Source organism: Scyliorhinus torazame, chromosome 18, assembly GCF_047496885.1.
Source record: "Scyliorhinus torazame isolate Kashiwa2021f chromosome 18, sScyTor2.1, whole genome shotgun sequence".
Taxonomy (NCBI): Eukaryota; Metazoa; Chordata; class Chondrichthyes; order Carcharhiniformes; family Scyliorhinidae; genus Scyliorhinus; species Scyliorhinus torazame.
Genome location: NC_092724.1, coordinates 160,973,685 through 161,000,755, shown reverse-complemented (window position 1 = coordinate 161,000,755; position 27,071 = coordinate 160,973,685). Strand labels below are relative to the sequence as shown.

Sequence of the window (27,071 nt, the reverse complement as noted above, 5' to 3'; positions counted from 1 at the left end):
CATTTGTGTGGATCAGTACTGAACGACGCCCACCTGGGGTCTCCCTGGGGATGCCATTAGATGCCAAGAGGCTGGTAGATCCCAGGTGAGTAGGCTTAATGAATAGAACCCTCCGGAAGCACGCAGGTAAGTACATCTCCCCCCAAGGAGGTGAGGGTCATGCCTGGGTAGCACCCTGGCACTGCCATCTGTTACTGTCCAGGCCTTGGGGGGAGTGGGGGGGGGGGGTTGTTGTACTTTTATTTTTCTGTATCCAGGGCCCATCATGACATCATGGAACTCCCCCCTTGACTTTTTGTTTATAAGTGCCTAACAACGTAGTGGAGCTCTATGGTTTCCACGGCAAGAAGATTCTGCCCTTAGGGTGGCAATTTCCAGTTCCGCCAGCGGCAGGTGTCATGAGCGGTGGGACGAGAAAATATGGATGCCCCAAAAATCAGTTTTCCACCAGGATGAAAATGGTTTCAAATTTTTCACTCTACTTTCATGGTGGGTGATGCAGCCTGCAGCACCATGTCGGACTCTGCAATTGAATACCATAGAAATTCATTAAAATCTCAGCTTGCTGTAATTACGCCCGCACCACAGATCAAGTGGCCAAGCCAGCGGCTACTTAATGATTCACCACCACAAATAAGTGACATTCACCTGGTGAACTGCACTTTTCTCGTGATCTCAAGGTATGTGTGCATAGTTCTTGCCTACCTTTCACTATGGTGATGTTGCTGCTGCTCCACCTTAGGCCAAGGCTGGTCAGGCAAGACCAGTGTAAAGGCAAGGAGGTCAGAGGCAAGCCTTCTCCTGTGGAACCAATGGAAAGGCAGGGAGATGGGAGGGTGAGGTGGGGTGTTGGAGGGCTAAGGTTTGAGTGCATGATGGGGAAGAGATGAGAGAGGCAAGGGAACAGGCTGGACAGCAAACGATTAACTTGGCGGGGAGGTGGATGAGACGAGTCAGAGGCAAAAGAAGGAGCCGGAAGGTAAAGGCCCCTAATGGGGCAGCAGGGGTGGCATAATCATTGAGAGGTGTGGCGATGGGCTCCGGAGGAATAGGTGCACCTCGACACATGACGGGGAGAGGGCCAAAAATAGAACAAAGAACAATACAGCACAGGTACAGGCCCTTCGGCCCTCCAAGCCTGTACCGGTCATGACACCAATCTTGGCCAAAACCCTCAGCACTTCCTTGTGCCACATTCCTTCATACCCATCCTATCCATGTATTTGTCAAGATGTCTTTGACCGCCGTTAATGTATCTGCTTCCACAACCTCCCTTGGCAATGCGTTCCTGGCACTCACCACCCTCTGTGTCAAAAACCTACCTCGCACATCTCCTCTAAACTTTGCCCCACGGACCTTCACCTATGCCCCCTGGTGACTGACCCCTCCACCCTGGGAAAGAGTGCCACTCTATCCATGCACCTCATAATCATAAACAGTGCTGCACAACAGTGCAAGAGGTAGTTGGAACCAAAAAGGAGAACAATCTGCGCCACTATTTCGATCCAAACCCCATTTAAAATTTTTCCCCCACTTAAAAGCAAATTACTGCGGATGCTGGAATCTGAAACAAAAACAAAAAACGCTGGACAACCGCAGCAGGTCTGACAGTGTCTGTGGAGAGAGGGGGTGAACGTTTCGAGTCTGGATGACTTTGTCAAAGCTAGAGAGAACTAAAAATGGGGTCAGATTTATATTGTTGTTGGGGGGGGGGGGGGGGTGGGGGGCGGAGTTGTGGTGGAGCGGTGGGGCTGTTAAAAGGGCCAGCAATTGGCAGAGATAGACAAAGATGTTGAGGACAGAAGACAAAAGGAATGTAAATGCCTGTGATTAAGGCTAAGAAGGGAAGTTTTTGAATTCAATGTTAAGTCTGGAAGGCTGTAAAGTGCCTCATTGGAAAACTATTAGTAACATTGAGGGGAAAATTTGTGGTTGGAGAAGACTGAGTTTTCGATTGAAATCCAAATCATTCCAAACATCTTAGTCTTTTGCAAGAGGTTTCTCACCCAAATTTACTTTACTGGTGCAACTAGGCAAATTTAGAAAACACGATAAATTCCCAATTGAAGATTTAAAATTTAGAACTGCCGAGCTTCAAATGTGTGTGGCTCATGATCTGGAATTAAAGACTCTCACATATGCCATGTCACTATGGTCAATAATAACATTCTAATTTTCATACCTTAACAGGTTAGCTAACCTTAGTACTCCCAATTTAACCCAAACCGACAGTTATTAACTAAACACAGAACGTTACAGCACATACGCTAGAAAAAGATAAATTACGGGATGGATTTTCTGTTTGGGAGACTCACGTCGGAGATGAATCACCTCTGATTTGTGCTTGCACTCGGAGTGGTGCCCAGAGGTGATTCATGTCCCTTCCCTTTCAAATTCATGCATGGCGGGGATTGCAAGGGATTCCCTCGCAAATCACACTACTGGGCCGCCTGCTCAAAATCTGGTGCTGAGCTACAATAATATTTAATTCAGTGTCATATCCAAATGTTACATAACATAAGAACTAGGAGCAGGAGTAGGTCATCTGGCCCTTCGAGCCTGCTCCGCCATTCAATGAGATCATGGCTGATCTTTTGTGGACTCAGCTCTACTTTCCCGCCCGCACATCCATAACCCTCAATCCCTTTATTCTTCAAAAAACTATCTATCTTTATCTTAAAAACATTCAAAGAAGGAGCCTCAACTGCTTCGCTGGGCAGGGAATTCCATAGATTCACAACCCTTTGGGTGAAGAAGTTCCTCCTAAGTTCAGTCCTAAATCTACATCCCCCTATTTTGAGGCTATGCCCCTTAGTTCTGCTTTCACCCGCCAGTGGAAACAACCTGCCCGCATCTATCATAATTTTATATGTTTCTATAAGATCCCCCCTCATCGTTCTAAATTCAATCGAGTACAGTCCCAGTCTACTCAACCTCTCCTCGTAATCCAACCTCCTCAACTCTGGGACTAACCTAGTGAAACTCCTCTGCACACTCTCCAGTACGTCCTTTCTCAGGTAAGGAGACCAAAACTGAACACAATACTCCAAGTGTGGCCTCGCTAACACCTTATCCAGTTGCAGCATAACCTCCGTAGTCTTAAACTCCATCCCTCTAGCAATGAAGGACGAAACTTCATTTGCCTTCTTAATCACCTGTTGCACCTGTAAACCAACTTTTTGCAACTCATGCAGTAGGACACCCAGGTCCCTCTGCACAGCAGCATGTTTTAATATTTTATCATTTAAATAATAATCCCTTTTGCTGTTATTCCTACCAAAATGGATAACCTCACATTTGTCAACATTGTATTCCATCTGCCAGACCCTAGCCCATTCACTTAAATTATCCAAATCCCTTTGCAGACTTCCAATATCCTCTGCACTTTGCTTTACCACTCATCTTAGTGTCATTTGCAAACTTGGACACATTGCACTTGGTCCCCAACTCCAAATCATCTATGTAAATTGTGAACAATTGTGGGCCCAACACTGATCTCTGAGGGACACCACTAGCTACTGTTTGCCAACCAGAGAAACACCCATTAATTCCCCTCTTTGCTTTCTATTAATTAACCAATCCTCTATCCGTGTTATTACTTTACCCTTAACGCCATGCATCTTTATCTTATGCAGCAACCTTTTGTGTGGCACCTTGTCAAAGGCTTTCTGGAAATCCAGATGCACCACATCCATTGGCTCCCTGTTATCTACCGCACTGGTAATGTCCTCAAAAAATTCCACTAGACTAGTTAGGAGAATAGTGAGAGGATCTAATCAGGCTCTGCACAGGGTGCCCTTGCATCCAAAGTGAAACCTTTCCTCCCATCACTTTCAAAAGCCCAAAGTGTAAACCTTTTGGGGCTTTCTTAGCCATCCTCTCTGGATTGAAACCAAGAGAGCTTTGGTGGAGCTGCCAGCATCCCAAGATTTTGGCTAGTTTGAGAATCTTATCATATATAAATATGCTTATTTTGTCTAATCAAGTGCTTTGTTAGGAAATTGAAGGTCATATTTAGAATTAATCAAGTTAATTATTCCATTTTCTTTTCATTTTACAGACCAACAAGTTGCAGAATCCATTACCACAACTCAAGAAAAGTCCTGAAAGCTGTGACAATACCATGCGAGCCCTAAACCCTATGAAATCTACTCGGATGTAAGATATTGAATTTGTGAGAAATTAGCTCTTTGTTGAAGTACCACTGTGTTCCTCCAACTTGAGTGAATAAAGTAATCAGATTCCAGAAAGTCGATCGCTATTATCTTCATGTTCATTGCTATGTAAACAAGTTCTGTTTACCCTGTCCCATTACCGAAGCATTTATATTCTTTGGGCACAATTTTCCCACTGTATTGTGCCAGGTACATAGCGACAGAGGCCAAAAACGGGTTTCACGCCGGATGCCGAGCTGCGCATGATGCACCCGACCTGTGGCGTCCGGTGCGATCTGGGTCACGTCCTCACTGGGGGTGATCCAGATAATCATATTCAAATGAGCTGGAATGCTCATTTAAATATGCACAGCCCATTTGAGGCTGCATTTTCCCTGTTCCCAGTACTCATCCGCAGCACCGGCCAGGACTCACTCCGGCGTGAATTAGCGCTGGTCTCCAAAAATGGAGACGGGATTCTCCCAAAATGGGATTGCATGGGGACTCATGCGGACACCCTCAGGTGTTGCCTGTGAGCGCCCCAACCCCACCTGTCCAATTGGCCACCTGTACTGGGGAACTGTTGAAAATTCTGGGGACCACCGTAATGCCGGTGACGTATGGACAGCAGGAAGCCTGCCTGCCCCTGGTGGTTGTACGTGGTCCGGGTGCAAATTTACTAGGAAGAGACTGGTTGAGAGTCCGAATGGGCTCTGGCAATCTTTACGATGTGTTGAATAAATATGCGTAGATTGTCCATGGTAGGTCTGGGCAGAATTAAGGGTGCCAGAGCACACATCTATGTCGATCCTACTGCTCAGCCTGGTACTTCCGGGTGAGGCTGATTCTGTATGCGCTACTTCCTAAAGTGGATGCCAGGGATTTTCGTAGTAACTTCATTGCAATGATAATGTGACAATAATAAAAGATTATTATTATACTGCAAAGTTTACAAACTTGGGCATCATATGACCCATACAGTTTGCTGAATGGGCTGCACCTGTGGTGCCAGTGATGAAACCTGATAAAACCGTTGGGCTGTATGGGGACTTCAAGCTTAGCGTAAACATGGTGCAGTGGTTAGCACTGGGACTACGACGCTGAGGATCCGGGTTTGAATCCCAGCCCTGGGTCACTGTCCGTGTGGACTTTGCACATTCTCCCCATGTCTGCGGTGGTTTCACCCCCACAACCCAAAGGTGGATAGGCCATGCTAAATTGCCCCTGAATTGGAAAAAAAAAAAATTGGGTACTGTAAATTTATTTTAAAAATTCTTAGCGCAAACAGGGCTTCGCGATTGGACCGCTAACCGATGCTCTGGCTGAGGATCTATATGATTGGTTGGAAGGGGGCTGTTCGTTTACAAAGTTAGACATGAGCCAGGCATACAGACAAGTGGAGTTCGACCCGGAGTCAGAAAATTTGCCACAATAAATACACACCAGGAATTGTTTGAATACCGCCATTTGAATTTCGGCATCCGCGATATTTCAGAGAGTGATGGAAAACATCCAAAAGAGCTTGCCAAAAGTGGACCTCTTCTTAGATGACGATCTTATCACCGGTGGGCGCCGAGCACCAGAATGCACAAATTGATAAGAAAGGTCTTGCTGTCATCTTTGGAATTAAGAAATTCCATCAATATGTGTATAGATGACATTTTGTTATCATAACGGACCACAAGCCATTGCTCGACCTATTCCAGGAGGACAGGAGCTATTAAGTTGGCCAGGATCCAGCAGTGGGGCTCCTGCTTGCCGCTTATGAGTACACTTTTCAACACCATTCGGGTATCAGCATTACTCATGCGGACACCCTCAGGTGTTGCCTGTGAGCGCCCCAACCCCACCTGTTGTGGATGAGGTGATTACGATGTTGAATGTTATGGCCACCTTACCGGTGACGGCTGCTTGAGTGCATGCATGGGCACTGAGGGACCTAGCGTTGGCAAAGCTTCACCTTATGTTAATGGCGGTAAAAAGGAAACATTTCCACTGACTCTGCGACCCTTTGCTCAGAAGTTCACCAAACTGAGTTTGGAGGATGGCATAATATTGTGAGCCACTCAAGTGGTATTTCTGCCATAGAGACAGGTAACGCTGTTTCAGAATTTGCACGCTGGCCATCCGGGGGTTTCACCTATGGACGTCTGGAAGTGTTGGCGATGGATAATGGAACAGCTTTTACAGCGAGGAGTTTGCCGTTTTTATACAGCATTCTGGCATTCGGTACCTCCGCACTGTGCCATATCATCCTTCATCTAATAGACTGCCGGAGCTGGCAGATCAAACGTTTAAATAGGGATTGAACAAGCAGTTGACTGGGCCTTTGGACTTGCGATAGGCGTGCTTATTATTCAATTATCATACTAAACCGCATGTGACCACTGGGATTGCGCTAGCAGAACATTTGATGGGATGACGACTCAGGACTTGGTTGAATCTTACTCTTCCAAACCTTGGGGCCAAGGTCGAGCAGCATCAGGAATCGCTGAAGAATCACCATGGTTCAGGAACACGGAGTAAATGTTCAGCGCCAGGGACATTTATGCACGGAATTTTGGCGATGGCGCGTTGTGGCCTGGGAGTGGTACTGGACCAGTTTGGCCCGGTCTCATATCGGGTCCTAGTCCAGAGAAAAAAGCATGTGGACCATTAACCAGGCGTGAGGTTGCATGTCAGGATGTCCCACCGGCGGTAGTACGACTGTCGTCGCAGCATGAGCCACCCCTTGAGTTGAGGGCCCAGCCATCAGGCTTGTTACGTCAGGCTTAGCAATAATGCTGCGACTTGGATTCTGACATGGATGCCGGGTATCCGCGCCAACAGACAGCAATGTGTCTGGCACCGAGGTCCCTACGGTTCCCCTTCGGCAATCTTGCAGGAAGTAACCCATAACACTCCGCCACACCCAGAACCACTGCAAGTGGAACAGCCACGGACTAAGTGGCACAGAAGGCCTCTGCCAGTGACAGCTGATGGACTCTGGGGGGGGGAGGGGTGTCATAACTCCCATGAGGGCCATGGGGAAACAATCATTGATCTCCCTGTGGGATTTGTGGAGGGGGCGGAGGCTAACCAGCTGGGGCACGTTACGAGCAAGATATAAAAGCAGGTCCAACTCAGGGCCTGATAAAACAAATCCTCCCAGCTAGGATTGCACTGGGAGTGAGGTGCTGCATTACGCAGATTATTGTAAATATGTAAATAAATTCATCATCAACAATGAAAGTTTCCTTCTGAGTTAATATAGCCACGAGAAGATTCACAGTGGTGAAGCCCTGCTCTTTAGTGTTTGATTATTGCCAGCTGTCTCTATGGTGCTGACACTCCTTGAGTTCGGGTACACTGTTCATGCATCAAAGGTTGCTGGACTGTAATGCACTAATTATCCTCTGAGACATGGCACATGTGCCCTTAAGGAGGCACTTGAGTGTTGAGAAAATTTTGTTTATTAAACAGTCAACAGTAACAAAGATTTGAAAATCAACTACATAACATTCCACATATCACACTAACCATTAAACAATGAAACGTCACTGTTCCAGATTGTTACCAAGACAAAGTTATATCAGCTCATTTTCACACAAGAAAAACAAACACATGGTCGAATTCAATCTCCAATTTGAAAGAAAGAAGGTAGAATCAGATGTAAAGGTGTTACAGTTAAATAAAGGTAACTACAGGGGCATGAGGGAGAAACTGACGAAAATCGACTGGGAGCAGAGCCTAGTGGGAAAGACAGTAGAACAGCAATGGCAGGAGTTTCTGGGAGCAATTGAGGACACAGTACAGAGGTTCATCCCAAAGAAAAGAAAGGTTATCAGAGGGGGGATTAGGCAGCCATGGCTGACAAAGGAAGTTAGGGAATGCATCAAAGCAAAAGAGAAAGCCTATAATGTGGCAAAGAATAGTGGGAAGTCAGAAGATTGGGAAGGCTACAAAAACAAACAAAGGATAACAAAGAGAGAGGTAAGGAAAGAGAGGATCAAATTTGAAGGTAGGCTAGCCAGTAACATTAGGAATGATAGTAAAAGTTTCTTTAAATACATTAAAAACAAACGGGAGGCAAAAGTTGACATTGGGCCGCTCCAAAATGACGCTGGTAATTTTGTGATGGGAGACAAGGAAATAGCCGAGGAACTGAATAAGTACTTTGCCTCAGTCTTCACAGTAGAAGACATGAGTAATAGCCCAACAATTCCGGAGAGTCAGGGGACAGAGTTGAATATGGTAGCCATCACAAAGGAGAAAGTGCTAGAGAAACTAAGAGGTCTAAAAATTGATAAATCTCCAGGCCCAGATGGGCTACATCCTAGAGTTCAAAAGGAGATAGCTGAAGAAATAGTGGAGGCGTTGGTGATGATGTTTCAAAAGTCACTGGAGTCAGGGAAAGTACCAGAGGATTGGAAAATCGCTGTTGTAACCCCCCTGTTCAAGAAGGGAACAAGGAAAAAGATGAAAAATTATAGGCCAATTAGCCTAACCTCGGTTGTTGGCAAGATTCTAGAATCCATTGTTAAGGATGAGATTTCTAAATTCTTGGAAGTGCAGGGTCGGATTAGGACAAGTCAGCATGGATTTAGTAAGGGGAGGTCTTGCCTGACAAACCTGTTAGAGTTCTTTGAAGAGATAACAAATAGGTTAGACCAAGGAGAGCCAATGGATGTTATCTATCTTGACTTCCAAAAGGCCTTTGATAAGGTGCCTCACGGGAGACTGCTGAGTAAAATAAGGGCCCATGGTATTCGAGGCAAGGTACTAACATGGATTGACGACTAGCTGTCAGGCAGAAGGCAGAGAGTTGGGATAAAAGGTTCTTTTTCGGAATGGCAACCGGTGACGAGTGGTGTCCCGCAGGGTTCAGTGTTGGGGCCACAGCTGTTCTCTTTATATACTAACGATCTAGATGACGGGACTGAGGGCATTCTGGCTAAGTTTGCCGATGATACAAAGATAGGTGGAGGGGCAGGTAGTATGGAGGAGGTGGGGAGGCTGCAGAAAGATTTAGACAGTTTAGGAGAGTGGTCCAAGAAATGGCTGATGAAATTCAACGTGGGCAAGTGTGAGGTCTTGCACTTTGGAAAAAAGAATAGAGGCGTGGACTATTTTCTAAACGGTGACAAAATTCATAATGCTGAAGTGCAAAGGGACTTGGGAGTCCTAGTCCAGGATTCTCTAAAGGTAAACTTGCAGGTTGAGTCCGTAATTAAGAAAGCAAATGCAATGTTGTCATTCATCTCAAGAGGCTTGGAATATAAAAGCAGGGATGTACTTCTGAAGCTTTATAAAGCATTAGTTAGGCCCCATTTAGAATACTGTGAGCAATGTTGGGCCCCACACCTCAGGAAGGACATACTGGCACTGGAGCGGGTCCAGCGGAGATTCACACGGATGATCCCAGGAATGGTAGGCCTAACATACGATGAATGTCTGAGGATCCTGGGATTATATTCATTGGAGTTTAGGAGGTTGAGGGGAGATCTAATAGAAACTTACAAGATAATGAATGGCTTAGATAGGGTGGATGTAGGGAAGTTGTTTCCATTAACAGGGGAGACTAGGACCCGGGGGCACAGCCTTAGAATAAAAGGGAGTCACTTTAGAACAGAGATGAGGAGAAATATCTTCAGCCAGAGAGTGGTGGGTCTGTGGAATTCATTGCCACAGAGGGCGGTGGAGGCCGGGACGTTGAGTGTCTTTAAGACAGAAGTTGATAAATTCTTGATTTCTCGAATTAAGGGCTATGGAGAGAGAGCGGGTAAATGGAGTTGAAATCAGCCATGATTGAATGGTGGAGTGGACTCGATGGGCCGAATGGCCTTACTTCCACTCCTATGTCTTATGGTCTTATGGTATCACCTTTCGCAGGTTTCTCAACAGAAATGGAGAAGGCTGTATCATGTCCAGAATATTGTTATAGAAATGATCTGTCCATCAATGTGTGACTTGTTCCATGAATCAGTACCATTCTTCTCCAGGCCCAATTTCACCAGAACCAAATCTTGACATCCGCATATTCCACTTCCACTGGCGCTCAAGGTGCAGTTGAACATCTGTGACTTCCAGCATGTTTAACCTGCAGTGATGTGCCAGTTACATGCAGCACTAACCACACCAGCAAGAAAAGCAAGAGCAATCTGTGAAAGCATTTCTTCAATGGCGTCATCTGGTGGCACATTTAGAACAATGTCATGCACAAGGCCCCGCAGCACCTTCTTTCTTCAAACCGGATTGCCTTCTGGACTCAAACATCCCACTGAGCCCGGTGTTCCAGGACCCAGGTATCTTAGAAAAATTCTCCTTCTTTCCGGCTACAGAAAAGGAAGACACAGCAACAGCAGCCTACAGGCATTTGCAGTCACTAGCAGGAGCAAACAGCAAACACAACCTGCAGCTGTGAAGTGCTCACAACTAACAAAGCAAAAACCTCAATTACCATAGCCTTCAGCTATGAAGCTAAGAGGCTGCTCACAGTCAAAGGGAATGACATTGAATTTCAGGAGAGAAGCTGCAGCAGAGCTCTGTCCTGGAAGAATTTGGTGGGATAGACAAGCTGAGCTGTGGTTGCCCCTGTTATGGGTCTCCACAATATTTAAAGATGGCTTGTAGGCCTCACAGATACAATGAAAGTTTCAATGAAAGACCCCTGACCTGGAACGCTTCAGCCTCCCAACCAAGCCAACCTCCCTGAGGAGTGACCCCTCCCTCTCCAATACTGGGGCAGCAGCTCCTGTGCCCTTGAACTGCATGCTATTGAACAAATGGAAATGGCTACTCACCTCCTCACTTCCCCTCAGTAGCCATTGCGCCAGGTTCCCGTTTATGAAAAGGAGTACTAAATGACGCCTGCGTGACATCCCGCTTGGGAGTCGGGTAATTTCTGGGAGCCCTCTGCATTTCATGAGATTGAAATAAATACAAATGAGTGTTAATGATATGCTCGCTATTTTTGGGTGTGATCTAGAAATTGTCATTGGTAGCAGGCCGGGTGAATTGCAAAATTGTTCGTGCCCGGCGTGAATCTCGATTTTGCCTCCTCCCACTATTCACCTGGTGCGCCCCGATCCAAGCTGGGCGCAACGCAATCACTGAATCACGCCCGCCATGTCAGGATCCACCTCCTTGTCACAAGCAAGGCAAAGGCCAGGTCATTTGCCCCCACCCCCATCTGAAACCCCACAATTAAAGCCCCAGCAATGGGCAAGGCTCCAACCCAAAGCCCAGGATTGCTGACATAGTATCAAAAAAGGACCCCCAGCTGGGGGCATGGTGTGCCGACTCCCTCGAATACCGAACACATCTATCCTCCACCCCATCGAAAAACTGACTCATTCTAGCCTTCGAGAGGTGTGCTCACAACACCATCTTTAGCTGGATTAGACTCAGCCTCGCACAAGACGAGGTCGCGTTCACCCTCCTCAGTGCCTCGCTCCAAACCTCCTCTTCCAAGATCAGCCCAGGTCCTCTGCCCACTTTGCCTGCACACCCTCAACCGAGCAGGTCTCCTCCCCACTATCCACTGGCAGATACCTGACGTACTGGCCACATCAGGATAAATCCGCTTGAGCAAGGTGGAAGGCTGGAAAGTGCCTTTTGACTCAGCTATGGACCTGGAGATACCTGAACCCATCACCATCTGTAAGCCAATGTACAGGATTCTCCGCTTGCCGACACCAAAATTGCGAAACGCGATAAGGCGGCGAATAGCCTCCGACGCCAAAATCGCAGTAGGCGCGGTTTGACGCCAAATTGGGATGCTGCGGCAACCTAAAAATGGCGGAAATGCAGCGCTCGCCACGCAGTGGTAAAATACAGTAGGTTACATATCATCAAGTAAAATACGTATCACAGCGGCCCTGACACCCTATTCTCCAGGGCCTCTGAGATTCACCGCCTCCGATGGGCCTTGTTCCCAATGGAGTGGTTCACTTGTGGTCTCAAAAATCGTGAACCAGGCATTGTGACTGCTGAGTGAGAGACAGAGGAGGTAGGACGTGGAGTGGAGTGATTGCGGGCTGCCGTCCCGGACACCGGCCGTGCCGGCTGGCGGGGTGGGGGGGGGGGGGGGGTGGGACTGCCAGGGCTGTGGGAGGGGCCTTGCCAGGGCCGGGGGAAGGAGGGAACAGGCCAAGCAGCCGGGGTCCCCCCCCCCCCCCCCCCACAGGACTGGGGCAATGCCCAGGCAACGGCCATCATTATGGCGGCCATTTTGAGGCGCACCCACTGACCACCCACCCCGGCCCTTGGTTCTACACAGTGATACCCGCTGTATGAATGCGCCCACCCCACTCCCCCGCCACAGCGCCCCACCCCACCCAACCGACCGCCACTCACCGGGGGACCACCCAGGGCCACACCACGGCAGCCCCTAGTGAGGGCAGTGCCAGCCAATACCTCCGGCAGCAGGGACGGGCGCTAGGACCGGTGTGACCGACGATGCCGGACACTTAACGGGGCAGGGATGAGGGGGTGGGGGAGGGACATGCGGGGGCGGAGCCTGCACTGCCAACCGGGGCCACCGTGTAGCCCATGGAACCTGGTTGGGGACGGGAGAATGCGCCATGCTAACAACTTTTTAAAAATATATATATTTATTAACGTTTTTTAACAAAACAAAACAATTTTTCCCCTTACAAACAATAAACCCCCCCCCCCGTAACAAAATAACACAAAATCACCCTAAGCAAGATATATACATGGTAAGATGATATATTTACAGAGCTTTATACACTGGCTCTCGCCCGTTCGTGCCAGTTTCCCCCACCCTCCATGTTATCCCCCGCACGCCCGTCCCCTCAAGCAGTCTCTCGTTCCCCCCTCCCCCCCCCCTGCCCAGGGTTGCTGCTGCTGCTGACCGACCTTCCACTAACGCTCCGCGAGGTAGTCTAGGAACGGTTGCCACCGCCTGTAGAACCCCTGCGCAGACCCCCTTAAGGCAAACTTAATCCTTTCCAACTTTATGAACCCAGCCATGTCGTTTGTCCAGGCCTCCACGCTCGGGGGCTTCGCCTCCTTCCACATTAGCAAGATCCTTCGCCGGGGACGCAAAGGCCAGAATGCCGGCCTCTTTCGCCTCCTACAGTCCCGGCTCGTCCACTACTCCAAATATTGCTAGCCCCCAGCTTGGCTTGACCCGGACTTTCACCACCTGAGATATTGCTCCCGCCACTCCTCTCCAGAACCCCTCCAGTGCCGGGCATGACCAAAACATATGGACATGGTTCGCCGGACTCCCTGCACACCTTCCACATCTGTCCTCTACCCCAAAGAACCTACTCAACCTCGCCCCGTCAAGTGCGCACTGGAACACAAACAAAAACCTCGGAAGGACCACCATTTTTACCGACTGCACTCTACCCGCCAACGAGAGCGGCAACATGTCCCATCTTTTGAAGTCCACCTCCATTTGGTCCACCAACCTCGTCAGATTCAGTTTGTGTAGGGCCTCCCAGCTCCTAGCTATTTGGATCCCTAGATACCGAAAACTCCCCTCCGCCCTCCTCAGCGGTAGGTCCCCATCCCTCTTTCTTGGTCCCCTGCCTGTAATACAAAAAGCTCACTCTTCCCTACATTGAGCTTATAGCCCGAGAACTCCCCAAACTCCCTCAAAGTCTGCATGACCTCCACCATCCCCTCCATTGGGTCCGCCACGTACAGCAGCAGGTCGTCCGTGTATAGCGACACCCAATGCTCTTCCCCCCCGCGGACCACCCCCCTCCATTTATTAGACTCCCTCAGTGATATGGCCAAGGGTTTGATCGCCAATGGAAACAACAGGGGGGACAGAGGGCACCCCTGCCTCGTCCCTCGGTACAGCCGGAAGTACTCTGACCTCCGCCGGTTCGTCACCACACTTGCCACCGGGGCGCTGTAAAGGAGCTTAACCCAGCTAATAAACCCTCCCCCGAACCCAAACCTACGCAACACCTCCCAGAGGTACTCCCACTCAACTCGGTCAAAGGCCTTTTCCGCGTCCATGGCTGCCACTATCGCCGCCTCTCCCTCCTCCGATGGCATCATTATAACGTTTATAACGTCAAAGGCCGCCGCACATTCGTATTTAATTGCCTGCCCTTTACAAATCCCATCTGGTCCTCATGTATCACCCCCGGGACACAGTCCTCAATCCTCGTCGCCAGCACTTTTGCCAATAGCTTAGCGTACACATTAAGGAGCGAAATCGGCCTGTACGATCCACATTGCAGTGGGTCCTTGTCTCGCATCAGAATCAAGGAAATTGTCGCCTCCGACATTGTCGGGGGCAGGGACCCCTCCTCTCTTGCCTCGTTGAAGGTCCTCACTAGTAGCGGGGCCAACAGGTCCGCATACTTCCTACCGAACTCCACCGGGAACCCGTCCGGCCCCGGGGCCTTCCCCGCCTGCATGCTCCCCAACCCCTTACTCAGCTCCTCCAACCCGATTGGTGCCCCCAAACCAGCCACCTCTTGCTCCTCCACCCTCGGGAACCGCAGTTGGTCCAGGAATCTTCCCATCCCCTCTTCTCCCCCTGGGGGCTGGGATCTGTACAGCTCTTCATAGAAGGCCTTGAATACCTTGTTTATTTCCGTTGCACTCTGGGCCATGGCTCCCCCACCATCTTTGACTCCCCCTATTTCCCTCGCTGCCGCCCTCTTACGGAGCTGGTGTGCCAGCATCCGACTGGCCTTTTCCCCGTACTCGTAGGTCGCCCCCTGCGCCTTCCTCCACTGTGCCTCCGCCTTCCCCGTGGTCAACAGGTCAAACTCCGTCTGGAGCCGTCGCCTTTCCCCAAGTGATCTTTCCTCCGGGGCCTCTGCGTATCTCCTGTCCACTCGCAAAATCTCCCCCACTAACCTCTCCCTTTCCCTACCCTCTGTCTTCTCCCTATGAGCCCTGATGGAGATTAGCTCTCCCCTGCTCACCGCCTTCAACGCCTTCCATACCACCCCCACTCGCACCTCCCCGTTGTCGTTGGCCTCCAAGTACCTTTCAATACACCCCCTTACCTTACCACAAACCACCTCATCTGCCAACAGTCCCACATCCAACCACCACAGCGGGCGTTGGTCCCTCTCCTCTCCCAGCCCCACTTCCACCCAGTGCGGGGCATGGTCCAAAACGACGATGGCCGAATACTCCGTCCCCTCCACCCTCGGGATGAGCGCCCTGCCCAGCACAAAGAAGTCTATCTGGGAGTATGCCTTGTGCACGTGGGAGAAGAAAGAAAATTCCCTGGCCTGCGGTCTTGCAAACCTCCATTGGTCCACTCCTCCCATCTGGTCCATAAACCCCCTGAGCACCCTGGCTGCCACAGGCCCCTCACGTTCCACGTTATCAGCCGGATTGGAGGGGCTCTCACCACCACCCCCCCCCCCCCCACCCCCCCCCCCCCCCCCCCCCCCCCACCCCCCCACCCCCACCGACTAGCCATCTCCTTTTCTGGGCCAGTCCTGTGTCCGCGTCTCCATCCCGGCCACCTCTTCTGTGTCCCATTCCCTTTCGGCCAGTGCAGCAGCAACCCTGTTCCCCCCCTCCCCCCCTTCCCTCCCCCCCGCTAGACCCCTGTCTAGCCTTTTTGCTCCCCCCATATCACTCCCGTAAGTCAGCTGACGCCTGCTGACCCCGGCTTCCCCCGCCATCCCTTTGACCCACCCGTGTGGGAATCTCCCCATCAGTAGACGTTCCTACGCTCCCCCGCCCACCTTTCTTCCCGCGTGCGGGAGAAAAACCCCACGCTTTCCAGAGCCTGCCCTGCCCCCCCTGACGCAGCTTCTGTTGCGGCCTTGTCTCTCGTCCCCAGCCCATATAACATTCCCTGCGCGTGCTTGCCCCCCTATATACAACCACCATCATACTTCAACCCTCAAATACCCCCCACCCTCACAAACCCTCAATTAGAGTCCAACTTTTCAGTTAATATAAAGGTCCACGCCTCTTCGGGCGTTTCGAAGTAGTGGTGTTGGCCGTTATATGTGACCCACAGTCGCGCTGGCTGCAACATTCCAAATTTCACTCCTTTCCGATGCAGCACCGCTTTGGCCCGGTTGAAACCCGCTCTCCGCTTAGCGACCTCCGTGCTCCAGTCCGGGTATATTCTAATCTCAACATTGTCCCACTTGCTGCTCCGCTCCTTCTTGGCCCATTTCAGGACCCTCTCTCTATCTGTGAACCGTTGAAATCTCACCACCATCGCCCTTGGCGGCTCGTTTGCTTTGGGCTTCCTCGCCAGCACCCGGTGCGCCCCTTCCAGCTCCAGCAACCCCGGGGGGGCCTCCGCGCCCATCAGCGCCCCGATCATTGTGCCCGCATATGCCGCGGCGTCGGCCCCCTCCACTCCTTCTGGGAGACCCAGGATCCTCAAATTGTTTCTCCTTGACCTGTTCTCCAGGTCTTCGAGTCTTCCCGCCCACCTCTTGTGTAGCGCCTCGTGCCGCTCCACTTTCACCGCCAGGCCCAAGAGCTCGTCCTCATTCTCACTCACTTTGTCCTGGATCACATTCAACTTAGCTGAGTACACTATGCCGAATCACACACCGCTGTTACACAGTGCCGTCTTCCCTCGGCCGAAGGCCGCCCGCCTCCTCGCCAACTCCACAGTAAAGTCCTGGTATATACCTATACCAGCTCCAGCCCACAGCACCTCCCGCTTTTGTTTCACCCAACTCAGGACCTTCTCCTTTACACAGTAACTGCTGAAACAAATACTCACAGCTCTTGGTGGCTCATTCGCCTTTGGTTTAGGCCTCCACGCCCTACGAGCCCGATCCAGTTCATACCAGGAGGGATCTTCCCCCTCCCCCAACAGCGTCGCCAACATACTAGCAAAATACTCAATCGGCCTCGGGCCCTCCACCCCTTCGGGCAGGCCCACGATCCTCAGATATTGCCGCCTAGATCTGTTTTCCAGGTCCTCCACTTTGGCTCACAGACCCTTGTTGGCCTCCACCACCCTCTGCAGGTCCTCAACCATCGAGGTGAGCTGATCACTGTGTTGCAACAAGGCTTCTTCCACTCCCTTCAGTTTCTCACCCTGCTCCCGCATCCTCGGCCGATGACCTCGACACCACCGCCTTCTCCGGAGCAATCGCCTTCGCCACCATCACCTTCAATACTGCCATCATCTCCTTGCTCATCACCTCTATGTGTTTTGCGAACTGTTTTTCAAGTTCCAAAGCCATCACCTCGGTCATCTTTTCTGCGTGAACAGTGCGGCCCCACCCAGCAACCCAGCCTCCGCCATCTTTCCAGTTGCCGAGCCGACCCTTCCACTCAACAGCGAACTATCACTCTCCCCCTTCTTCCGGCAGCTTTCCTTTGGGTTTTGGACATGTTTCTTCCTTATGTCTTCCTGCACTTATTAAACAGAAAATTACTTCTGGGACCGGGCATTAAATTCTAAAAAATCAAGCCTCGAGCAGGAGACATCCAACCTGCGACCTCCTCCTACATGCCGCCACCGGAAGTCCCTGTGTCTACCTCTTCCAGGTAGCATCAAGCATGGCTGGTGTGAACCTATGGTTGCCGCAGATGGGAGACATGGTGGACATTTCGGTCAGATCGAAGTGTTGCTTCATCTGGTTCCAGGTTCTCAGGGTAACTACCACCACTGGCCTTGTTGAGCATTTTGTTGGCGGGGATGAGAGCGCTGCCGTGGTGAGGGCCCAGGGGGTCGTTCCTGTACAGGAAGTCTCCTCCATCCTCACCCATTCCCTGTCTGGCTCCTTCACCCACCCCCTCACTCTTTCCCCCGTGGCTGCCCAGTGGTAGTATTGTAGGATTGGGAGGGTCAGGCCCCCCATGTTCTTCTTTATAGTTCGGACTTTTTGGGGGATTCTTGGACTTTTCCTGGCGGATAGCAGGCTAAAGTCCATTTGTAGCTTTTTCCTCTCCGCTAGAAGCTCTACCGCTGGGGCCTCGGAATACCGTCTGTCGACCTCTAGTATGGAGTTGATCAGTTGTTGCTTAGCCTCTGTCTCCCTGCCTCTCTGAGGTGATAATTGCTCCCCTAATCATAGCCTTCAGTGTCTCCCAGAACGTGGAAGGTGAAAATTCCCCGTTCCGGTTGTTCGTAACGTACTCGCCTATGGCCTGTGATGTTTTCTGGCAGAAGGCCTTGACGGCCAAGAGGACCGTGTCCAACCTCCATGTGGGGTGTTGGATATGGCCTGTCTCCAACCTCACATCCATGTAATGTGGAGCATGGTCGGAGATTATAATTGCGGAGTATTACGCTCTGACTATTTCCGGAAGCAAGGAAAGAAATTGATGCGGATGTAGATCCTGTATACTGGTGAGAAAAACGAGAATTCCTTATCATTGGGTGCATGAACCTCCATGGGTCCACCGCCCCCATGCCCCCATCTGTTCCATAAACGTTCCCAGTTCTCTAGCCATGTCTGTCGTTTGCCCCGTTCTGGGGTTTGACCTGTCCATCAGTGGGTTCTGTACACAGTTAAAGTTTCCCCCCATGATCAGTCAATGCGTATCTATATCAGGGGTTTCTGACATGGTCTTCTTTACAAATTCCGTGTCATCCCAGTTGGGTGCGTACACGCTAACCAGGACTATCGGGTCCCCGACTAGGTCACCGCTGACCATGACATACCATCCTCCTTGGTCCATAACTGTCCCTGTCGTAGTAAACACCGTTGTCTTATCAGTACGGCTACCCCCCTGGCTCTCATCCCATAGCGGGAATGGTAGGTCTGTCCCATCCAGCCCTTCCTTACCCGCAGTTGGTCTCTCCCTCAGGTGTGTCTCTTGGAGGAAGACTATGTTAGCTTTCATACCTTTCAGGTGGGTGAAGACTGGATCTTTTCAATGGGCCATTAAGTCCCCTGAGGTTCCAGGTGACTATCCTAATGCGTTTTTTTTGTCCCCCCATCCCTCCTGCGGGATCAACCGTACTCACCGTGTGGATGCGCCCCTGCACTACGTGGTTTCTCTTTGTTAAGGGACATCCAAAATGACTACGGTCACCCTTCTCACCATGAGGCCGAGCCCCTGCGCTCCGGGGTTTCCCTTTGTCCAGGGGCCACCCAACATGGGCACCAACTTTGTGTATGCCATGTGGGTGAGCCCCTGCACTCTAGGTTTTCCCTTTGTTTGGCATCTTGTTCCACGTTTCTGAGATTAACATGCTGAAGCCAGTCTAAAGCCCTCCCCCCCACTTGCCGTTTTGTTCTCCCCGTGGTTTTGTTTCCCACCCCACCCCTCTCACTGACCCCTCCCGCCTCCAGTATCCCCCTTTTGTCTACCCCTCTGCCTTTCCCCGCCCCCCACCCCGCCACTGCGTCTTCACCCCCACACCCCCGCTAGACGTTCTCTCCCTGATGGGAGATGTGCTGCGGCCCCCCTCTCACTCATATCACCTGGTGCTCACTTTCCCGCTAGTGTCATGGCCCCTTTCTCAGAGTCGATCTAACTCACTCCTACCCCCGCTCTGCTGGTGTCCCTACTTTCTCCTTCTCACCCTCTCCTGCGCTCTGCTGCCCTTGCCCCCCACCTTCGTATGAGCTGGTTCCCCTGTTCATAGGAGACGATGCAGTCCCGCGCAAAATTGCCCATTGATTTCCTTTGTCTCTGTGCCTTCCTCATCGCTGTCTCTCTTGCAGTAGTCTGACCATGCCGTGATAACAAACAAACTCGTCCATCTCTGCAGTGGCAGTAAAATAATGTTCTTTACCCTTATATGTAACCCAGAGCCTGGCTGGGAATAGCATCCCGAATCTGACACCTGTTTTTATATAGGACTGACTTTGTATGATTGAATTCCGCCTTGCTCTTTGCCAGGTCCCTCCCAATGTCTTGGTAGACTCGAATTTTATGTCCCTCCCAGTTGTATTCCTTTGTCTGTCTAGCCCAGCGAACGATCTTATCCCGGTCCTGATACTTGTGCAGCTTGGCTATTATCGCTCTCGGCTGTTCCCCCGCCTTGGGATTTGGTCGGAGTGACCTGTGAGCCCTGCCAATCTCCGGCAGCTTGTGGAAGCTGTCCCTCCCCACTAGGTTGCCAAGCATGTGCTCCAGGTCATTGGTCGGGTCCCAGCCCTCGATTCACTCCAGCAGGCCTACTATTCGGATATTGTGCCGCCTCTCTTGGTCCTCGACCTTCCCTTTCATGCTCCCCTGGGTCGCCACCAACCTCTTGATCTCGGCCTCCAGGGTGATGATTCACTCGCTCTGGTCCGTTGATGCCTTTTCCAGCTCCCTTATCACGTTCCCCTGGGCTTCCAGCCTCTTTCCCATGCCATCGATAGCCGTCTGCATGGCGGCTAGCACCTCTGCCACCTTGAGTGCCGCCTTTATCTCGGCCTTGATGTCATCCCACATTGCTTTCAGTTTCCTGGCCGGGGGGGCCTCACTTTCTGGGTTGCTCATCTCCGTCTTTCAGGGGTGGCCGTGTACCCCTTGCCTCGTGGGTCCGCTGACCCGCTTGCTCGCCACTCCTGTCCCTTGCCGCAATTCCTGGTGTCCCTGTGGCCTCTTGAGCTGCTGCTTGTTGTGTACTGTGACCTTGTCTTTGCAATGATTCATACAGAGTGCTGGTGACTTAACTAGAATGATGATTTATTGATTAACACGTGGAAAGATAATAACCAGAATGCTACACAGGCTAAGTTACTATTTGACTTTCATGGACTCTCTTGGGACTACCCCTATGTGCGACTGTCCTGTTGTACGCCTTACTACCAGCTGGCGACAGTCGGATGTCACATGACTGATGTCCGACGCCACCAACTGGTTGGAGGTCGCATTGCTAACTATACAATATTATTCACAGGCATATCACCACACTACTTTCTGGCATTTTCGTTGTTTATGTTATCGTTGAGGGTGAGGGGATGTTTTAGTCCGATTGTGCGGGCTAAATTCAGTCAGAAGTTGCTATTTTGTTGTCTTGTGGAGGAGAGCCACCTGATGTGTGACTACTCAGCACTTCCCCGTCACGGGAGTCCTTTTTAACATGGCTACTACCACAGGGTTAGTCGAGTGTTTCTTCAGCACCGCTGGGAATGGAGCCGTTACCAACACCACCAGGCTCGCCCCCCCCCCCCCTCACGAATTCTGCTTCCACCCAGATCCGCAGCCCCTCTGAATCCCCTCCCCACTCTAGCACTTTCTCAGCATTGGTAGTGATAGTAATCGTGAAAGTCTGGCAAGGCCAATCTCCCTACTGGTCTCTCCCTCTGAAGCACCGTTCTCCTGATCCTCGTGCCCTTACCCTCCCAAATAAATCCAGTCACAAACCGGTCGATGTCTCTGAAGAAGGCCTTAGGCAGGAACACAGAGAGGCACTGAAATAAAAATAAAAATCTCGACAAGATATTCATCTTAACTGATTGCACTCGGCCCGCCAGGGATAGTGGGACAATCTCCCCCCACCTTTGCAGGTCTGCTTTAACCTTCCCCACCAGACTCGTGTAGTTCAACTTCTGGAGATTTCCCCAATCCCTTGCTATTTGGGTCCCCCAAATACCAAAAATGACTTCATGCTAGCCGGAAAGGCAACCCATCAAGCCCACTCTCTCCGCCCCGTGCCCCAACTACCAAGTATTGGATCTTTCCTATATTTAGCTTATGGCCAGAGAAGACCTCAAAGCGCTGCAAAATCCCCATAATGCTTCCCACTGATGTCTCCGGGTCCCGAACATATAACAACAAATCCTCGGCACATAGCGAGACTCTATGCTCCACCCCTCCTCTAACTATTCCTTCCCAAGCTTTCTAAGTCCTCAGTTCCATGGCTAGTACTTCTATTGCTGACGCAAACAGCAAAGGGGGCCTTTGACATTCCTGCCTGGTACCCCTGTATAGACGAAAAGGACTCAGAAGTCACTTTGTTAGTGCAAACACTGGCAAATGTGGCCGCATACAACAGCTGCACCCACGCTACGAAGCCCGGTCTAAACCCAATTTTCTCCAGTAGTGCCCGCATGAGGATGGCCCAAAGCCCCCCCCCCCCCCCCCCCCCCCCCCCCGCACTGACCCACCACCAGAGGCCATCATTGGAAACCCCCAACAGAGACCCTCCAAGAGGCCCCCATTACACCCCCCACCAGATGCCCCATGAAACTCCCATCAGAGACCCCAATCAGATCCCCCCCCCCCCCAGACACCCTCCCCATAAGTCACCCCTGCCTGTAAACTGAAGAGTAGACCAGGCAGAAACAGTGAAAAAAATTACTGTTTTTTCATTCACTCATTCCTTACACATGCTGTCATTACGGGGCAGGGGCAGTTTTAAAGTGGTGTCAATTTGTTTCTGCTCAATTTCCCTCTTGCCGTGGGTGATGATTGTCCCTAAATAAAGCACTTTATCTTTCATGGCTTATGCCTTCTTGGGGTTGATCGTACAGCTGATAGAGTGGAGCAGGGCTAGCAATTCGGCGAGCAGAGCCACGTGCTCGTCTTTGGTGTTGGTCTGCAGAAGCAAGTCGTCTACATATTGTACTAGGCAATCAAGGCGGGAGAATTTAGACAGGCCGGTGGCTAATTGTCAAAGAACAAAGAAACGTACAGCACAGGAACAGGTCCTTTGGCCCTCCAAGCCTGCGCCGACCATGCTGCCCATCCAAACTAAAATCTTCGACACTTCTGGGGTCCGTATCCCTCTATTCCCATCCTATTCATGTATTTGTCATGATGCCCCTTAAACGTCACTATCGTCCCTGCTTCCACCAACTCCTCCGGCAGCGAGTTCCAGGCACCCACTACCCTCTGTGTAAATAACTTGCCTCATACATCTCCTCTAAACCTTGCACCTCGCACCTTAAACCTATGCCCCCTAGTAATTGACCCCTCTACCCTGGGAAAAAGTCTCTGACTATCCACTCTGTCTATGCCCCTCATAATCTGGTAGACCTCTATCAGGTCGCCCCTCAACCCCTGTCGTTCCAGTGAGAACAAATCGTGTTTATTCAACCTCTCATCAGAGCTAATGCCCTCCATACCAGGCAACATCCTGGTAAATCTCTTCTGCACCCTCTCTAAAGCCTCCACGTCCTTCTGGTAGTGTGGCGGCCAGAATTGAACACTGCATTCCAAGTGTGGCCTAACTAAGGTTCTATACAGCTGCAACATGACTTGCCAATTCTTATACTCAATGCCCCGGCCAATGAAGGCAAGCATGCCGTATGCCTTCTTGACTACCTTCTCCACCTGTGTTGCCCCTTTCAATGACCTGTGGACCTGTACTCCTAGATCTCTTTGACTTTCAATACTCTTGAGGGTTCTACCATTCACTGTATATTCCCTACCTGCATTAGACCTTCCAAAATGCATTACCTCACATTTGTCCGGATTAAACTCCATCTGCCATCTCTCCGCCCAAGTCTCCAAACAATCTAAATCCTGCTGTATCCTCTGACAGTCCTCATCGCTATCCGCAATTCCACCAACCTTTGTGTCGTCTGCAAACTTACTAATCAGACCAGTTACATTTTCCTCCAAATCATTTATATATACTACAAAGAGCAAAGGTCCCAGCACTGATCCCTGTGGAACACCACTGGTCACAGCCCTCCAATTAGAAAAGCATCCTTCCATTGCGACTCTCTGCCTTCTATGACCTAGCCAGTTCTGTATCCACCTTGCCAGCTCACCCCTGATCCCGTGTGACTTCACCTTTTGTACTAGTCTACCATGAGGGACCTTGTCAAAGGCCTTACTGAAGTCCATATAGACAACATGCACTGCCCTACCTGCATAATCATCTTAGTGACCTCCTCGAAAAACTCTATCAAGTTAGTGAGACACGACCTCCCCTTCACAAAACCATGCTGCCTCTCACTAATACGTCCATTTGCTTCCAAATGGGAGTAGATCCTGTCTCGAAGAATTCTCTCCAGTAATTTCCCTACCACTGAAGTAAGGCTCACCGGCCTGTAGTTCCCTGGATTATCCTTGCTACCCTTCTTAAACAGGTAAGGTAGATGAACTTAGAGCTTGGATTAGTACTTGGAACTATGATGTTGTTGCCATTACAGAGACCTGGTTGAGGGAAGGACAGGATTGGCAGCTAAACATTCCCGGATTTAGATATTTCAGGCGGGATAGAGGGGGATGTAAAAGGGGTGGAGGAGTTGCACTACTGGTTAGGGAGAATATCACAGCTGTACTGCGGGAGGACACCTCAGAGGGCAGCGAGGCTATATGGGTAGAGATCAGGAATAAGAAGGGTGCAGTCACAATGTTGGGGATTTACTACAGGCCTCCCAACAGCCAGTGGGAGATAGAGGAGCAGATAGGTAGACTGATTTTGGAAAGGAGTAAAAGCAACAGGGTTGTTGTGATGGAAGACTTTAACTTCCCCAATATTGACTGGGACTCACTTACTGCTAGGGGCTTGGACGGGGCAGAGTTTGTAAGGAGCATACAGGAGGGCTTCTTAAAACAATATGTAGATAGTCCAACTAGGGAAGGGGCTGTACTGGGCCTGATATTAGAGAATGAGCCCAGCCAGGTGGAAGAAGTTTCAGTAGGGGAGCATTTCAAGAACAGTGACATCAATTCAGTAAGTTTTAAAGTGCTGGTGGACAAGGATAAAAGTGGTCCTAGGGTGAATGTGTTAAATTGGGGGGGGCTACTTCTAACATTATTAGGCAGGAACTGAAGAACCTAGATTGGGGGCGGATGTTTGAGGGTAAATCAACATCTGACATGTGGGAGGTTTTCAAATGACAGTTGAAAGGAATTCAGGACTGGCATGTTCCAGTGAGGAAGAAGGATAAATATGGCAAATTTCGGGAACCTTGGATAACGAGAGTTAGTGTAGGCCTCGTCAAAAAGAAAAAGGAGGCATTTGTCAGGGCTAGAAGGCTGGGAACAGGCAAAGTCTGTGTGGAATATAAGGAAAGTAGGAAGGAACTTAAGCAAGGAGTCAGGAGGCTAAAAGGGGTCATGAAAAAACATTGGCAAATAGGGTTAAGGAAAATCCCAAGGCTTTTTACACGTACATAAAAAGCAAGAGGGTAGCCAGGGAGAGGGTTGGCCTACTGAAGGACAGGGGAGGGAATCTATGTGTGGAGCCAGAGGAAATGGGCGAGGTACTAAATGAATACTTTGCATCAGTATTCACCACAGAGAAGGAATTGGTGGATGTTGAGTCTGGAGAAAGGTGTGTAGATAGCCTGGGTCACATTGAGATCCAAAAAGATGTGTTGGGTGTCTTGAAAAATATTAAGGTGGATAAGTCCCCGGGACCTGATGGGATCTACCCCAGAGTACTGAGGGAGGCAAGAGAGGAAATTGCTGAGGCCTTGACAGAAATCTTTGGATCCTCACTGTCTTCAGGTGATGTCCCGGAGGACTGGAGAATAACTAATGTTGTTCCTTTGTTTAAGAAGGGTAGCAAGGATAATCCAAGGAACTACAGGCCGGTGAGCCTTACGTCAGTGGTAGGGAAATTACTGGAAAGAATTCTTCGAGACAGGATCTACTCCCATTTGGAAGCAAGTGGACGTATTTGCGAGAGGCAGCACGGTTTTGTCAAGGGGAGGTCGTGTCTCACTAACTTGATAGAGTTTTTCGAGGAGGTCACAAAGATGATTGATGCAGGTAGGGTCATGGATGTTGTCAGTAAGGCCTTTGACAAGGACCCTCATGGCAGACTGGTACAAAAGGTGAAGTCACACGGGATCAGAGGTGAGCTGGCAAGATGGATACAGAACTGGCTAGGACATAGAAGCAGAGAGTAGCAATGGAAGGGTACTTTTCTGATTGGAGGGCTGTGACTAGTGGTGTTCCACAGGGATCAGTGCTGGGACCTCTGCTGTTCGTATTATATATAAATGATTTGGAGGAAAATGTAACTGATCGGATTAGTAAGTTTGCGGATGACACTAAGGTTGCAGATAGCAATGAGGACTGTCAGAGGATACAGCAGGATTTAGATCGTTTGGAGACTTGGGCGGAGAGATGGCAGATGGAGTTTAATCTGGACAAATGTAAGGTAATGCATTTTGGAAGGTCTAATACAGGTAGGGAATATACAGTGAATGGTAGAACCCTCAAGAGTATTGACAGTCAGAGAGATCTAGGCATACAGGTCCACAGGTCACTGAAAGGGGCAACACAGGTGGAGAAGGTAGTCAAGAAGGCATACGGCATGCTTGCCTTCATTGGCCGGGGCATTGAGCATAAAAATTGGCAAGTCATATTGCAGCTGTATAGAACCTTAGTTAGGCCACACTTGGAATGCAGTGTTCAATTCTGGCCGCCACACTACCAGAAGGACGTGGAGGCTTTAGAGAGGGTGCAGAAGAGATTTACCAGGATGTTGCCTGGTATGGAGGGCATTAGCTCTGATGAGAGGTTGAATAAACACGATTTGTTCTCACTGGAACGACAGGGGTTGAGGGGCGACCTGATAGAGGTCTACCAGATTATGAGGGGCATAGACAGAGTGGATAGTCAGAGACTTTTTCCCAGGGTAGAGGGGTCAATTACTAGGGGGCATAGGTTTAAGGTGCGAGGTGCAAGGTTTAGAGGAGATGTATGAGGCAAGTTATTTACACAGAGGGTAGTGGGTGCCTGGAACTCGCTTTAGAGAGGGTGCAGAAGAGATTTACCAGAACGTTGCCTGGTATGGAGGGCATTAGCTATGAGGAGGGGTTGAATAAACTCGGTTTGTTCTCACTGGAATGAAGGAGGTTGAGGGGAGACCTGATAGAGGTCTACAAAATTGAGGGGCATAGACAGAGTGGATAGTCAGAGGCTTTTCCCCAGTGTAGAGGGGTCAATTACTAGGGGGCATAGGTTTAAGGTGAGAGGGGCAAGGTTTAGAGTAGATGTACGAGGCAAGTTTTTTACGCAGAGGGTAGTGGGTGCCTGGAACTCGCTACCGGAGGAGGTGGTGGAAGCAGGGACGATAGTGACATTTAAGGGGCATCTTGACAAATACATGAATAGGATGGGAATAGAGGGATACGGACC

The 27,071-nt window shown here is 50.2% G+C and overlaps 1 protein-coding gene across 4 annotated transcripts in view; it reads left to right on the top strand.

The window, feature by feature from the left end:
• LOC140395696 (sodium-coupled monocarboxylate transporter 1-like) overlaps positions 1-4,250 on the top strand; it is a 342,990-nt gene extending 338,740 nt beyond the window's left edge. For all 4 annotated transcript variants that reach the window (XM_072483773.1, XM_072483774.1, XM_072483772.1 and 1 more), the window contains one exon: positions 4,061-4,250. In XM_072483773.1, the coding sequence (XP_072339874.1) occupies positions 4,061-4,136 (76 nt within the window). In that variant the 3' untranslated portion in view covers positions 4,137-4,250. The remainder of the gene's footprint in view (positions 1-4,060) is intronic.
• The last annotated feature ends 22,821 nt before the right edge of the window (positions 4,251-27,071 follow it).